The 15,020-nt window shown below is 40.1% G+C and overlaps 1 protein-coding gene across 1 annotated transcript; it reads right to left on the bottom strand.

Annotated features, from left to right (window-relative positions):
* Nucleotides 1-628: 628 nt before the first annotated feature.
* Nucleotides 629-13,923, bottom strand: LOC308667251 (acetylserotonin O-methyltransferase-like; the record flags this gene model as incomplete). Its single annotated transcript, XM_081326391.1, has 9 exons — nt 629-854; nt 1,674-1,796; nt 1,965-2,101; nt 4,318-4,440; nt 6,087-6,155; nt 7,001-7,130; nt 9,105-9,279; nt 11,984-12,083; nt 13,907-13,923. 9 exons carry the CDS (start codon nt 13,921-13,923, stop codon nt 646-648), a joined length of 1,083 nt encoding a protein of 360 aa, XP_081182517.1. The 3' UTR covers nt 629-645.
* Between the last annotated feature and the right edge of the window lie 1,097 nt (nt 13,924-15,020).

Below are 15,020 nucleotides of genomic sequence, written 5' to 3'. Positions count from 1 at the left end.
TCAACTACATTTTGCCCCTTTAGTCTTTTAAGTGGAAAAACCAGCTAGATATTCTGTTGTCAGTACACAAATCATACCAAGCTCTAGATCTCAACCCTGTGCAGATGAAGCTGTCAGTCTACTAACTCATTACCTTGGATCAGATTGTAGCCATCTCTCTCCTTTTCTCAGTCTCCATGGTTTACTGAGAAGTTGGGAAATCAAATTGGAGAAAAGCATCTAAAGTATTGCTGGTGTTCAATAAGAGATGAGCTCTCCTGAACATAGATGAGAGCCACTAGTAAAGTCTACATTGTGGCTTTAAGACAGAAAACGTTTGGTATTTCTCCATCCTTATTGCATCTGCCGAATCCATTTCTTGATATTGTAATAAGTCATCGCTATTATGCAAGCTGTGCTAACATTTTCCTGTGTAATCAGGAATGTTAATGGGTGTATGATGGCTTGGTTCTTGAAGGCACTATTTTTCCCTATGATTGTTGAATATTGCTTTCTTCCAGTGATGAAAATCAAAGTAATGAATAGACAGATGATAAGGTTAGTATAGTAAATAGATATGTCTATACACTAGAATAAAGACAATAGTAAAAGCATTTTTATTATTTGAATTATCTAACATTTAGTCGGAATTAAACATGTTGAATATTATTTTCTGGCCAAAATGACATCATAGACATTTCCTTTCTTAAACTGAATATCGTTAAAGCCAGCAGTTTGGAAGAGCATTCGATGCTCTGATTCTTTCCGTGCTTTTCCTTCCGTCAAAAGCAACATTATAATGCAGTACAAATGTCCAGGAAGTGACCCAGATATTTTTTCATCAATAATAGGGTCCATTGCTAAGACTCCACCACCTGTTGCAAAAGTAATTTGTGAAATCAGTAATACGTTGCCTATAAAAGAGGTAATGCCCTTGCATCTCATTTTCATTTTTAGGGTTGTGACGTTTATCCCATCACTTTCCCAGTCTTCTAAAAATATTGTTTTGGAAATTGTTCTCTTTCTCCCTAGACTAAGTTCATGCTCCAATTTAGTCTCCTGAGAGACCTAAAAGATATAAAAATGTTATGCCAACTTTGGATCCTTCATCATACCTAACTCATAACATATGCCACTTTAGCTCATTTACCACATGATTGCTTCCCATGCTCTCATAGACACCTATGGAAGGAACTGGATTCCATAATATAGTAATGCTTCAATGTTGGTTAGGAAGCACACAAAAAGCTGCTGTGGCCGAGGAAGCCTCAGTTCTGCTCCCTGCCTTCTTCTCCCCACCCCACTGAATTTGCTTCACAGAAGCAAATCATGATCACATCACACCAGGACACCACAACCATCATAAATATGAACCAGTTGCCAAGGATCTGAATTTTGATCCTGTGCCCATGGGGATGCTGCAATGGCCGTAAGCATGAAAAACCGTCATAAGTCACTTTTTCCAGTGCTGTTGTAACAGTCACTAAATAAATAAGTCAAGGACCACCTGTATCACTTAATGACTGCAGTGACCTACAACCAAAATTCTGAGCCCCTTTTAGGTCATACGTTGAGCACTATCTGTACATTATCGGGGTTGATACAAGTACATAAAAACACTATGGATGGATCTGGCTGGCTTGCTTGTCTTCTCATTCAGAAATGGCAATTTTTCTCTTTCTAGCAATGCTTACCTGGCTTACAGGCTGTAAATACTTTTGTGAGCAGCTGGATGCACTTTTCATCACTCCAATTATACAAGACTCTTGATAAGATGTAAAGATCTGCTTCAGGAATTGGATCTTTAAAAAAATCCCCTGTAATAAGAATACATCTCTTTATAAGGTAGAAATTTGTTAATTCTATTAACAACTTGGAGAAACAATTTCTTCTCCTGTTTGTAAAGCTGGTTTCTACAATGATACTAACTTTTTTTCAGCTACTGCTTTGAAATGACAGAGGTATTGATTCAAAGCACATATTACCTTCATGGAAAGAGATCTGGGATTCATCTGAAAATGCATTATATTTTTTTGATATTTCCACAACTCCAGGAAGGTCAAGAAGTTTCACAGTACAATTTGGGTACACTGAAATCAATTCCTTAGCTAAGCCACTGCTACTTCCTTGAAAAAAAGAGCACAATGCAAAAAAGGAACTATGTAAGGAAGATATCCTGCATTTTTAACAATTTACTAGAACATTTGTTATGATTTTAGCTTACCTCATTATTTTATTTTTCATATAGCTGTGCTAAACAGATATATAATATTGTGATTTAAAGAAGTATATTCATTAATGTGTGTTTGATTGTTTATTTATATATTAAACTTATTAACTGCCCATCTCCCTCACCAAGTGGCTCTGGGTGGTGTACAATTTAATGAGTCAATAAATAAAATATTTTACAACGCTGACTGACAGCTTGTGTAGCACACATACAACACACGGAAGAAGAGGTCCTTCTCCCCAAGCCCAGGTGTGATTGGCAGCTTACTAGCTCAGATGCAGATAAAAGTCCCCAAGCTTGAAATGGGGTGGGGTGTATGTGTGTGCATGCAGATGTTGAAGGAAAGGTCCTTCCCTCCAAGCTCAGGGTGCAATTGGCAGCTTGCCAGCATGGATGCTAATAAAAATCCCCAAGCTCAGAATGCTTGGTGTGTGTGTGTGTGTGTGTGTGTGTGTGTGTGTGTGTGTGTGTGTGTGTGTATTTCTCTCTGACTGTCTGTGTTTCTGTGTCTCTGTGTGTGTTCACTTCCCTCAACCAGGCCAACTTTGGAATCCAGAGTGGAAGGCCCAGGCTCATGGCAAGTTGTCCCTGTGATGTGTTGCCTTGGACGAGGTGTCCTGAGGCCAGGTGGTAGTGGTGAATTGTCCCATTCCAGCCAGGATAAGCCATGCAGGATAGTGTGATTTTTTGTTTTATTGTTGTTTTGTTTTGTTTTTTGGCAAGGCTTCAGTATAGGTTTGCCATTGCCTTCTTCATAGGGCTGAAAAAAAATGACTGGCCCAAGGTCACTCAGCTGGACTAGAACTTCTGTTCTCTCAGTTTCTAGCCTGAATGCCTTAACCATCACACCAGCTGGCTCACCTTTCATTCAGCGCATCATGTCAATATCATACCAGGCAAGGAAGGGACTGAATGCCTTAACCACTACACCTGTTCTGCTGGTTTTCAGGTATGGCTTGAAAACGGGCAGAGTCCCAGTGTTTGCCTTGATAAGCTATACATGTTTATACAGCTGAATAAAGATGGGTTCCTCAGAACATATTGATACATTTTTTTGGATGTCACTTTGTCACACAGAGAAGCTGGCACTCAGTGGATAAGACAAAGGAGTACAGAAATAGTCAACCACCTGTCAGAATCCATTTATATCACATTTCATAATTGTATAGGTAGAACAACGTGCTATTTCTGGGGATTCTGCCATCTCTCCGAGGGGGGGGGGAGAGGATGGTTACTAAAGCGATTTTCAAACAACAGGGGATGTTTTACTGGGGAAGGGAGGGGGGACAGACAGGTCTGGATTGTATCTTCATTTACAACTGTAAAGGAAAGCAATAACCATAAAACCAAGGAGAGTTCCTTTTCCCATGGAAGGACCTGACACCTAGCAACTGACGACAGCCTGACCAAATGGATGAGGGGAGGGGCTGGAATGGGAATGGTTTATATAGGATTGAAATGTAACTTTTCTCAGATTCCATCTTGTATTCCCACAATCGATTCCATCCTAGTAAACATTTTCCTTTTGGACTAAACTTGCATCCAAGAGTTCTTATTTCCTAAGATGTGGATTGAGGTGGGTCCTGACACCACCTCCCATGATGGCATTCCAAGGACATTGGGTGGTACCTCAGGGACATTGTGTGTTTCCTGGGAGAATTTCCATGACCCTAAAGGCCCCCTGAGGTAACTGGACTAACTATGTGTATGTTCTACCGAGGCTATCATTATATTCCTGATCAACGCACCTGCTGGCTCTCTTTTAATTCAATCATCACGGCAATATCATAGCAGACAAGGGAGAGAAAAGGAAGGAAAAGAGTGCTTTCATCTTCAAAAATGCCCCCACCTCTTTCCAAACAGTCACAGGACTGTTGATACTTAGTGTAACCCAGTCAGTAATTCTGACAAGCTAAGCCATTTTAAAATTGGGTATTTAAAAATAAGGTTCAAAACTCTAAAACAAAGAAGATCACAGGATAGGATTCTATAAGTCTACTTTTACAATCAGGGAATTACATGTCTTGACAGAGCCTGAAAGTCTTTCAATCCAGTCTCTCCAGAATATCACATAGTATCAAATTGGCATAATGAAGACTTTCAGTTACTTACCACCCAGATCATAAATGAGATGAAAATCAGAAAGGTCAAAGGCAGACACCACTTCTTTTCCATACAGACTCCAAGCCTCGCTCATGAATCTGAAAAAGCTTTCAGTGCTTTCCTTTGAACTAGAATTAAAATTTGCATTGGGGGATGATTAACAGAGACACAACTATATGGAAGTTGTGAAGACTAGAAGAAAAAAAACATCATAAGACGGAAAGGACATGGGAATGTTTGTATATTATTCATGCTTCACTAAGATCCTATCTTAGCTACTTTGCATACTATTCATTTTCGGGGTAATCAACTTTATGCAAAGACCAGAAAATAATAAATAAATGAGGTTTTTAAGTCAAAGGTAACAAGAAAAAGAATACAGACACATCCCAAGATTTTGAAAACAATATTCAGCACATCTCTCCATATCTACTCCTTGCAAAGCATCCAGGGAGCCTTGAACAGAAGATGATGCACATATTTTCTTTGCTATCACTTTGTCACTCAGGGAAGCTGGCACTCAGTACATAAGACAAAGGAGTACAGAAATAGTCAACCACCTCCCATGGTGGCATTCCTAGGACATTGGGTGGTAGCTCAGGGACTGAGTGTTTCCTGGGAGACTTTCCACCCAGATCATAAATGAGCTGAAAATCAAAAAGATCCATGCAGACTCCAAGCCTCACCTATGAACCTGAAAAAGCTTTCAACACCTTCCTTTGATCTAGAATTGAAATTTGTCTTGGCAGATGATTAACAACTGCATAAACTACTATATGATTAACATGTGATCATAAAGCTAGAATTATATTTTTTCATTATGTGGCCATGGTTTCTGCAGGAGTTTGTGTTACTTTTCTGGTTTTAAAGAGAAGATTTGATGGCATTAGCACCTAGATAAATTACCCTGAGCAATTCCTGGCCAAAATTGCTAAATTGCTAAAAATGCCAATATTTGCCTTAGGATCATCTGTCCTGGAAGAATCTCAAAAGTCAACATTCTTGTAGGCTGGCATTTGAGCAACAGGAGATGCATGATAAGGATTTGGGAAAATCTCTGGATAATGAATGAAAGCATCTTTGTTCCTGTGCTTTGCTAGAATTGCTAGAATTGCACATTCTAGCAATTGAGATGTAGTTGACTTAGCTCTAGTTGTAGATTTCAGTTTTCCCTTTTGAAAATTAATTCTTGATAAGTGAGACAGGTTGAAGGGAATACCTCAGTTCCAGCAAAAAGAGACTGAAGACTGGAAGAACAAAACATCATAAGACAGAAAAGACATGGGAAAGTATGTATATTATTCATGCTTCACTAAGATCCAAACATAGCCACTGTTCTTTCAGGGTAAGCAACATTATGCAAAGCCCAGGAAATAATGAATTGGGATTTGGGAAGCAGAAGATAACAAGAAACTCCCCATCCCAAATTATGAAAACAATATTCAGTGAATCTCTCCATACCTTCTTCTTCTTGCAAACCATCCAGTGGGGATAAATTGGCTGATTCGCAACCCAGGCTCCAAATTTGTTATTGTAGGGTGGATGTAATAGTGTGATGATCATTACAGCAAAACTGGGCTTTGGCTCTGATTGTGGCAGATTGGCCAAAGTCAGTGTTGGTGGGTAGCACTGCTTGTCTAGTCTTTTTCTTTATTAAAAAAAAAACTTCCATGAAAATATTTGCAGAGCTGCAAAGTGAGATTTGATATATAAAACCAAAACAGCTATTTACTGTCCAATCTTTACAAAAGGAAGTCATAAAATCCTATTTTACCTGTACTGAGGTCCATAAAATTCTTTTGAAGAAATGCCATATATTGATTGAATTGGAGGTTTCCCATCCCTGTAGCAGATTATATGGGTTTTTTTTAAATTGAAAACAACAAAAGTACCATTAGCGATTATATTCTTCTACTTCCCCAGGATCAAAATAGTGCTTCTGTTCAAATAGCACAATAATATAACTTGCAAAAGTTACTCCAAAAATATCACAGGCTCAAAACAATAATGGAAACCTATGAAGTGAATGAATCTGATAGAAACTGACTCTTTACGTCCATCTTGTTTCACTGTTTTTTTATCATTAAATAGTTATTAAATTCCTTTAGCCAAACCTTTTGCACAATATTTTTGGTCACTTTAATTATTAAACACCTGAATTCTGATATTTCATGAACTGAGTTTTGCTTGCAATCATCAAAGTGTCTTTCTAAATTAAAATGCTAGGAAAATGTTTTTAATCAGATTAAAAATCTTAAACCTAATTTTTACAAGCTGGCTTTCTAAGTGTCTGTGGGTTGCAAAGGCATCTTTTCCAAAGACATTGAGCAACAATTAAATATTGATTAAATGAATAAATAACACAACTGGAAAAGTCCAAAAGGAAATGGGTGTGTGGAATCGGTTCATCACCACTGCGTCTGTTGAAACTCCATGTCTTGTAAGCAACAGAGAATTAAACAGATCTTGAGATGCAAAGGTCATTACTTCTTTGATCTCAGAAGAGACAACTGAGAAAATAGGCAGATTGTATTGAGTGATGATGCTTCTACAGTAGTTGAGTGAATAATCATGCAAATGATACAGAATACAAATCTCTGTTGCTTGTGGGAAAGGAAGCCTACCAGTTCTGGTCTTTAATATTGTCTTTGAGAAAAGATTTTTACTTTACCGATACTCCCTTCCTACCTCACAGCTTCAGGCAAGTATTGCATTGCTGGATAAATAGTTTCTGAATAGAACTTCATGGAATAATACTGAGACTTTGGGCTTGATTTAGCCAGAAAGAGGTTGGCAAACTCTGTGTTTCCATAAAGATCTGAAAATGAAAGCATAAGATAAAAGACAATTACTTCAAAACCCCTTTGCTGAATTCCTTATACATGTGATAAAAGCAAAGCATGAGGTTCATTGTAAATGATTACAGTTTGTTTGAAATCCTGAAATCCAAAAAACATTTGATTTGGTATTCCAAAAAGAGTTCCTGAAATGAAGTGGCTGAGTTCTCTGAACATAAGATTCATAACATGAGAAATTAATAAGCAAAACTGAATAACAACAAACAAATAACAGAGTTGGAAGGGACCTTGGAGGTCTTCTAATTCAACTGCCTGCTCAAGCAGGAAACCCTATAAGATTTCAGACAAATGGTTCTTCAGACAAATGATTCTTAAAAAAAACTCCAGTGTTGGAATACCTAAACTTCTGGAGGCAAGTCATTCCACTGATTATTTGTTCTCACTGCCAGGATATTTCTCCTTAATTCTAGGTGGTTTCTCTCCTTGGTTAGTTTCTATTCATTGCTTCTTGTCCTCCCTTCAGGTGCCTTGGAGAATAGCTTGACTCTCTTTTCTTTGTGGCAACCCCTGAGATATTGGAACATTGCTATCATGTTACCTCTAGTCCTTCTTTTCATTAAACTAGACATGACCAATTCCTGCAACATTTCTTCATATGTTTTAGCCTCCAGTCCCCTAATCATCTTTGTTGCTCTTCTCTCCACTCTTTCTAGAGTCTCAACATCTTTTTTATACCATAGCAAAAAAATTGGATGCAATATTCAGAGTGTGGTTCTTCCAAGGCATTATAAAGTGGTATTAACACTTCACGTGATCTTGATTCTATCTCTCTCTTAATGGAGCTTAGGGCTGCATTGGCTTTTTTTGTAGCTGCAGCACTCTGCTGGCTCATATTTAAGTGATTTTTCACTAGGACTCCAGGATCCCTCTTGCAGTTACTACTATTAAGCCAGATGCCACCTACTCTGTATCTGTACATTTGGTTTTTCTTGCCTAAATGTGGAACCTTTTTTTCTCATGATTGAATTTCATTTTGTTAGATAGGGCCCAATGTTCAAGTCTGTTGAGATCATTCTGTGCCTATCTTCTGGAGTGTTGGCTATTCCTGCCAGCTTGGTGTCATCTGCAAATTTTATGAGTTCCCCTTCTATTCCTCATCTAAATCATTGATGATGATATTGAAAAGTACTGAGCCTAAGATAGAACCTTGGTGTACCCCATTGCATACCTCCCTCCATGTAGATGCCATTAAGGACTACATGTTGAGTGTGGTCAGCCAATTATGAATCCATCTGGTGCTGATGCTATCTAAGCCACATTTTTCTACCTCATCAAGTAGTAAGTTGTTGTTTACTTTGTCAAATGCCTTATTGAAATTTATGTAAATAATATCAACAGCATTTCTCTTGTCTACTATTTTGTGACATTGTCAAAGAATGCAATAGGTTTTCCCTGGCATAATCAATTTTTGACAAATTCTGGTTTGTTTGTTTGCCTATAGGTGTTCACAGATTTATTGCTTGATTATGTTTTCCAAAATCTTCCCAAGTATTGATGTCAGATTTATAGATCTGTAGTTTCCTGGATCCTTTTTTCCCCCCTTTTTTGAATGTAGGAACTACATCAGCCCTTTTTGAATCATCTGATAGTTCCCCAGTGCCCCAGGATCTTTGAAAGATACAGTTCAGTGGTTCTGAGATCACGTCTGCCAATTCCTTTCAGAACCTTGGGATGCAACCCATCTGGTCCTGGTGATTTGAAGTTGTCTAGAGTGGATCGGTGTTCTCTTACCATTTTCTTTCTTATTTTGATCTGCATTCCTATTGTGCATTTCACATTTCACATCTCACCGATCATTTTATATATAACGATTTTATAGTAAATAAATTAAAAGAAGAATGAGAAAAGAATGGCCAGATACTCCTCATGGAAAATAACGCTATGTGGTCATTTTAAAACAACCCTAACTGCTTCCTCCTGATAATTAGGATCACCTTTGCCATCCTTCCATTCCACTTTCAGGACCTTTAACTCCACACAGGCCCCCAGCAGCCTCTGCATCCCGGTAAGACTGGTCTTCAAGCGCTCAGCCACAGTTGCAGGGGAGATCAGTTCCCCTGACTCTCTCAGCAAATCGAAGACACCCAAGTGACTGGCAGTAAATATGATCTGCAAAGAAATAAAGAAGTCAGAGGAGGCACAAAAAAAGAGAAGGATTGCAGATCCTACTTTTTAGAGTTCCAGATCACACAAAGAATCATATTTGCTGTTCAGTGGTCAAAGATTGTGGGAGCATGTTTTTTATTTTTATTTACTGATTTTTAATGGATAAACAAAAAAGAGAGAAAGAAAAGGAGCAAAAGACAAAGATAATAATGATGGAGATATATACTTTTCCAAAAAAGAGGGGAAAAGAATACTCTTTGTGAAATAAATACAACCAAAAATAGCATATTTCATTATAACCATAAACAGTTATAATTCTATATATACTTATCTAATGCAAATATTATTTAATTATGCATTGATTTTTAAATGCATTTATATGACTAACATTTTTAACCTACCATATTTTATATAAATGAATCCCATATTTCATTATACTTGCCCATACAAAGCCAAAGTCTACATTCTCATAAGTGGTAAGTACTGTCAGGTCTTCAATTCATCGAATAAATAGGGCCATACATTTATCTTTCCAATGGTGCATATTAGTCTTATGGCTTAATAGGGGTACAGAGAATCCATTTACAGTAGCAATAGCAATAGCCCCCTCTAAGTGTTTTACAGAGTCAACATATTGCCCCCAGAAGCTGGGTCCTCATTTTATCAACCTCAGAAGTATGGAAGGCTGAGTCAACCTCCAGCCTGTTAAGCTGTGGGCAGAGTTAGCTTGCATTCTAACCCCTGCTCCACCACGGTTCCTGGTTCCTTTTGACAAATTCCATGTACTAGGTATGTCAGTCAAAATATCTCTGAAAATTTTAGGTTTTGTTATACAATCATATTTATATAATTCATTACCTTCTTCCAAAACCTGGTAAGTGTAGGACTGTAGAAACATGTTTTATAAAGAAGCATTATCTTTATTACATCTCCAACAAAGCACTATTTCTGACAGTTTTCTCCCAATTTTTTATAGCTGGATTTTCTAATAATTTCTAAAATTGGCAAGGGAAAAGGTTCAAATCTTTTTATGGACATTACATTCCATAATTTTCAAACCAAAATAATTATTTCCAGAGATACTGGAGTTTTAATATATTTGGATCCTAAAACTGTCTATCCAACTGAAGGTGCTATATATGTATATTCTAAAGTTGCTTAAATCAGAAAATTAACACCATTTTTTGACTTCCAATATTTCATACAATAGTCAAGTATGGTGATATAGCTTCAGAGTCAGAAAACAGAATCCTTCCTCATTAATTGAAAATTGTGTTTTCTGTAAAGTAATTCTCAGAATCAAAGAATCTCACAGAACCTTTCTAAATAAAGATTTATTTTCTGAAGATATTTCAGATCTGCAAACTGGAATTCCCTTAGAATACAAATTAATCTGAGACTAATGTTCTTTTTTTTAGTGTCACCTTTCCCCAAATAGTAAGGTTTAATACATTCCCATTTATCATTATCTAAAGAAACCTCTCTCTAATTTTAGTTATATTAAAAGTTACCAATTGAGTTATATCTTTTGGTATATGCACATTGAACTATATAATCATTTGGTACAAATACAGAATTAATATTCCTTAAATGGATGGTTAACCAAATTTTCATGGATTTTCTTCACACATCCAATTTCAATTTGGAGCAGTTAATAGAGTATCATGCTATTTTGCTAAAGGAATCTATTTATTGCACAAACACTGAGCTAGTAGTGTGTAGTTTAGAAATAAACAAATAAAGCCAATTTGTGTTAGACTAAATTATGAACTAATCTGCAGATCTTTCAATGTTGCCTAATAGCAGAAGCCTAGTTTTTATAAACCCTGCTTGACTATTCTTTGTAAGAAACAATGTCACTTGCTGTGCCAACACTGCTGTTAAAATATTTGCATCAACATTACCAATGAGTTTGTACAATAATTAGCACACTGAGTGTGATCTTTACATGCTTTTGGCATGCTGTAAATGTAATATAAACCTGATTAAATGTTAGTGATAAACTTCCCTAACCAAAAATATCTTCATACAATTGACAAAGTTTTGGCAACAAAAGATCCATACACTTTTTTTATGCCACTCAAAAGGGAATCCATCTTTTACCACTTTCAGTTTAAAAAAATATTTGTTTAATTTGTACCTTAGATACAGGAGCGTTTTCCTGTATCATTTAAAGTTAGTAGATTAATTTTATTTTAAAATTTGAACTTTCACTTGCTACAGAATGGGTGGTTTGCAGCCTGTAAAGGAATGTCACGCATCATAAATGGTTGCACTGTCTCCCTGTGGTCGTGTGAATACATGTTGAGGGTGGGGTCAGACTTTTCTACCTCCTGCAGCATTATGAAGTCACATGATTGTGCTTCACGGTGCTTTTTGCCAATTTGCGGTAAAACGGCCCATTCAAATGAATGGATTTGCTTAATGAATTAATGTTCGGTTAACAATGGCAGTGTTGACCTAAGAACTATGCTATTTGCTTAACTGCCATAAAAAATCCAGAAATTTACTTAACAGCGTAATGACTTGCGACCATAATTCAGGGCTCAGTTACAGTAATAAAATGAGGATTAACTGCATATAATTCTGAATAAAGTTTGTAAAATTGATATTTTATATCCATTGAAATTTATACAGACGAAGAACAGAATGTTTCTTTAATACTTTTAATGCTTAATACATTATTTATATGTATTATGTACCTTACCTTTGAAACTATAAATGCATGGTGGTGATGAAATAACATTTTAATATTTTCAGTTTCTTCAGATGAACTCATTGTGTCCTTAGGAAGTTCTACAGCAGTCCTTTTCAGATTAAATCAAATATCTCCAGTTTGCAAGGCCAGCTGTCACCTTTCTCTTTTTCTAGATCCTACAGAATGTTTAATATAGCAAAGAAAAAAAACTACTGTAATGCAATTACTAACCAGGAATAAGTCAGCGCGACCTTGATCTTGACGCCCTCTGACCCCATGGACATCCATGTTTTCCTCTTGGACATAATATTGTGCAGTTATGATAAGCTTTAAAGAAGCCTTTATACAATACTGTGCTTCCTTCCATGATTTTCTAACTGCTTCAGCTTTTCTTTACTAGAAAAAAAATCTGATAAGGAGGAAAATAAAGAATAGAGTAATTGCTCTATCTCTATCCATTTATGCTCTCTAGAGTGTTTTTTGTACAGAGATTCTCCACCCACCCACATAGTATAGGAATGGCCAGCAGCAACATATTAGTGCTGGCAATCCCTCCCTCTCCCATCACCCCTTCCTGAGTGTGGGGGAAGGAAAGAGATGAGAAGGCGAAGGAAGGGAGGGCTTATTCCATGGGCAAACTGCTTGCCCTGAGAGATTCCCCCCTCTCCCAGGTGTGGCCTTCTAATCTATGCCGCCGGTTCCTTAATGACGGGTACTGGGACCCCGAGAGGTGGCATGGCACAAAAAGGAGGCTTAGGGATTTTCTTTTTAAACTTTTTAATGGGTTAGGGAGGGGGGAGGGACATAAGGCCCGGCAGAAAGATGGGGGAATTTTACCGGACCTTTCCCAGTCCAGGTTGGTAGACGGTCGCGGCGATGGGGGGGCCGGGGTGGGAGGTCTTGGGGCCCGAGGGGATGGGGTGGGGACAGTGATCCCCACGGTGATTGGGAATGGCGGCAGATGGATGAACAGAGGGCCATATCGAAATCTGGGATCGCGCCCCCGCTATCTTTGAGCGGTGGTGCGCTCCGACCCTCTGGCTTCATCCTGCTTTTCTGGGGGTGGGGGAGGACAGGTACCTGAGCTCAGGCTGGTCTATTTGAATGCCAGGTCTGTGGTGAATAAAGCTCCCCTCATCCGGAATTTGATCGAGGAGGAAGATGCAGACCTGGCATGCATTACGGAAACTTAGTTGGGCCTGGAGGGAGGAGTCCCTTTGATTGAATTATGCCCACCAGGTTTCCATGTGCTGCATCAGCCTCAGGCTCAGGGTGGGGGCGGAGGGGTGGCAGTTGTCATCAAGGAGGCCCTTTGTCCGCGGGAGGCCACAGCCCCGCAGATAGGCGGATGTGAGTCCCTCCTCCTGAGGTGGGGCCCTGGAGGTCAGTTGGGCCTGTTGCTCACATACCTTTCTCCCAGCTGCGTGGCAACGGCCCTGCCGGGCTGCTCGATGCTCTCTCAGGGTTGGCGGTTGAGTTTCCCAGAGTTATGGTTCTGGGGGATTTCAACTTGCCTTCCTTGGGGGAGACGTCGGGAGTGGCCCGAGAGTTCATGGCTTCCATGATGGCCATGGACCTGACCCAGATTATTCAGGGTCCGACCCACGAGGGGGGAAACACGCCCGACCTTATTTATATCTCCAGGCAGTGGCTTAATGGTCTGGGTGGGGTTTCTCCATCTATTCAACCCCTCTCATGGACAGATCATTATCTCCTGCGGCTGGGCCTCCATCATGCCACCTCCCGCTGCTGGGAGGCGGAACCAACCAGGTGGTTCCGCCCCAGACGCCTGATGGACCCAGAAGGGTTTCAGACGGCGCTTGGACTGATTCCTGCCTCCCTTTCCCACAGCCTGGTCGATACCTTGGTTGACGCCTGGCAACGGGCTGCTTCTGAGGCTCTTGACCGCGTTGTGCCTTTGCGGCCTCTTACCCGGCACAGGTCCCCATTGGCCCCTTGGTTTTCCGTGGACCTACGGGAGATGAAGCGCTGGAGGAGGGGCCTAGAGAGCATTTGGAGATCCAGTCGGTCCGAATCTGACCGAACACAGTTAAGATCTTTTACTAGATCTTACCTTGTGGCAATGGAGGTGGCGAAGCGTGCTTACTTCGCCACCCTCATTGGGTCCGCAGATAATCGCCTGGCCACCCTGTTTAAGGTGACCTGTTCCCTTTTAAATCAGGGGACAGGGGAAGATCCCTTGTAGGGATGGGCCAAGGAGTTTAGTCAGCATCTGCTGGACAAAGTCGTTCAGATTCAGAACTGTCTGGACTCTGACTGGGCAGCATCTGATGAGTGGGAAACAACTGGTCTGGCCGATATTATTTGGGAGGAGTTTGACCCTGTGACTCCAGATGAAGTGGACAGGATCATGGGTAGATTGAGTGCCGCCACGTGTTTGTTGGACCCATGTCCCTCCTGGCTGGTTTATGCGGCTCAGGAGGTTACACGAGGCTGGCTCCTGGCAGTTATTAATGCTTCCTTGAGTGAGGGGTGCTTCCCTGCCACCTTGAAAGAGGCGGTAGTAAGGCCCCTCCTCAAGAAACCTGCCCTGGACCCGGCCATTTTGAATAACTTTCATCCTGTCTCCAACCTTCGCTTTCTTGCGAAGGTTGTTGAGAGTGTGGTGGCACAGCAACTCCCATTGGTCCTGGAGGAAACTGAGTATCTGGATCTGTACCAATCGGGTTTCAGGCCTGGGTACAGCACGGAGACGGCATTGGTCATGTTGGTGGATGATCTCTGGCAAGCTCAGGATAGGGGTTATTCCTCTGTCCTAGTCCTATTAGATCTCTCAGCAGCTTTTGATCGACCATGGTATCCTGCTGCGACGTCTCCGGGGGTTGGGAGTGGGAGGCACTGTTTTATGGTGGTTCTCCTCCTACCTCTCGGGCCGTTCGCAGACGGTGTTGGCAGGAGGACAGAGGTCAACCCCGAGGCCCCTTGATTGTGGGGTGCCTCAGGGGTCGATCCTCTCTCCCCTCCTGTTCAACATCTATATGAAGCCACTGGGTGAGATCATCCGTGGTTTCGGGGTGAGGTATCA

This window comes from Vipera berus, assembly GCF_964194415.1.
Source record: "Vipera berus genome assembly, chromosome: 4".
Classification (NCBI taxonomy): domain Eukaryota; kingdom Metazoa; phylum Chordata; class Lepidosauria; order Squamata; family Viperidae; genus Vipera; species Vipera berus.
The sequence above is the reverse complement of the archived record's forward strand: the minus strand, read 5'-3'. Positions and strand labels throughout refer to the sequence as shown.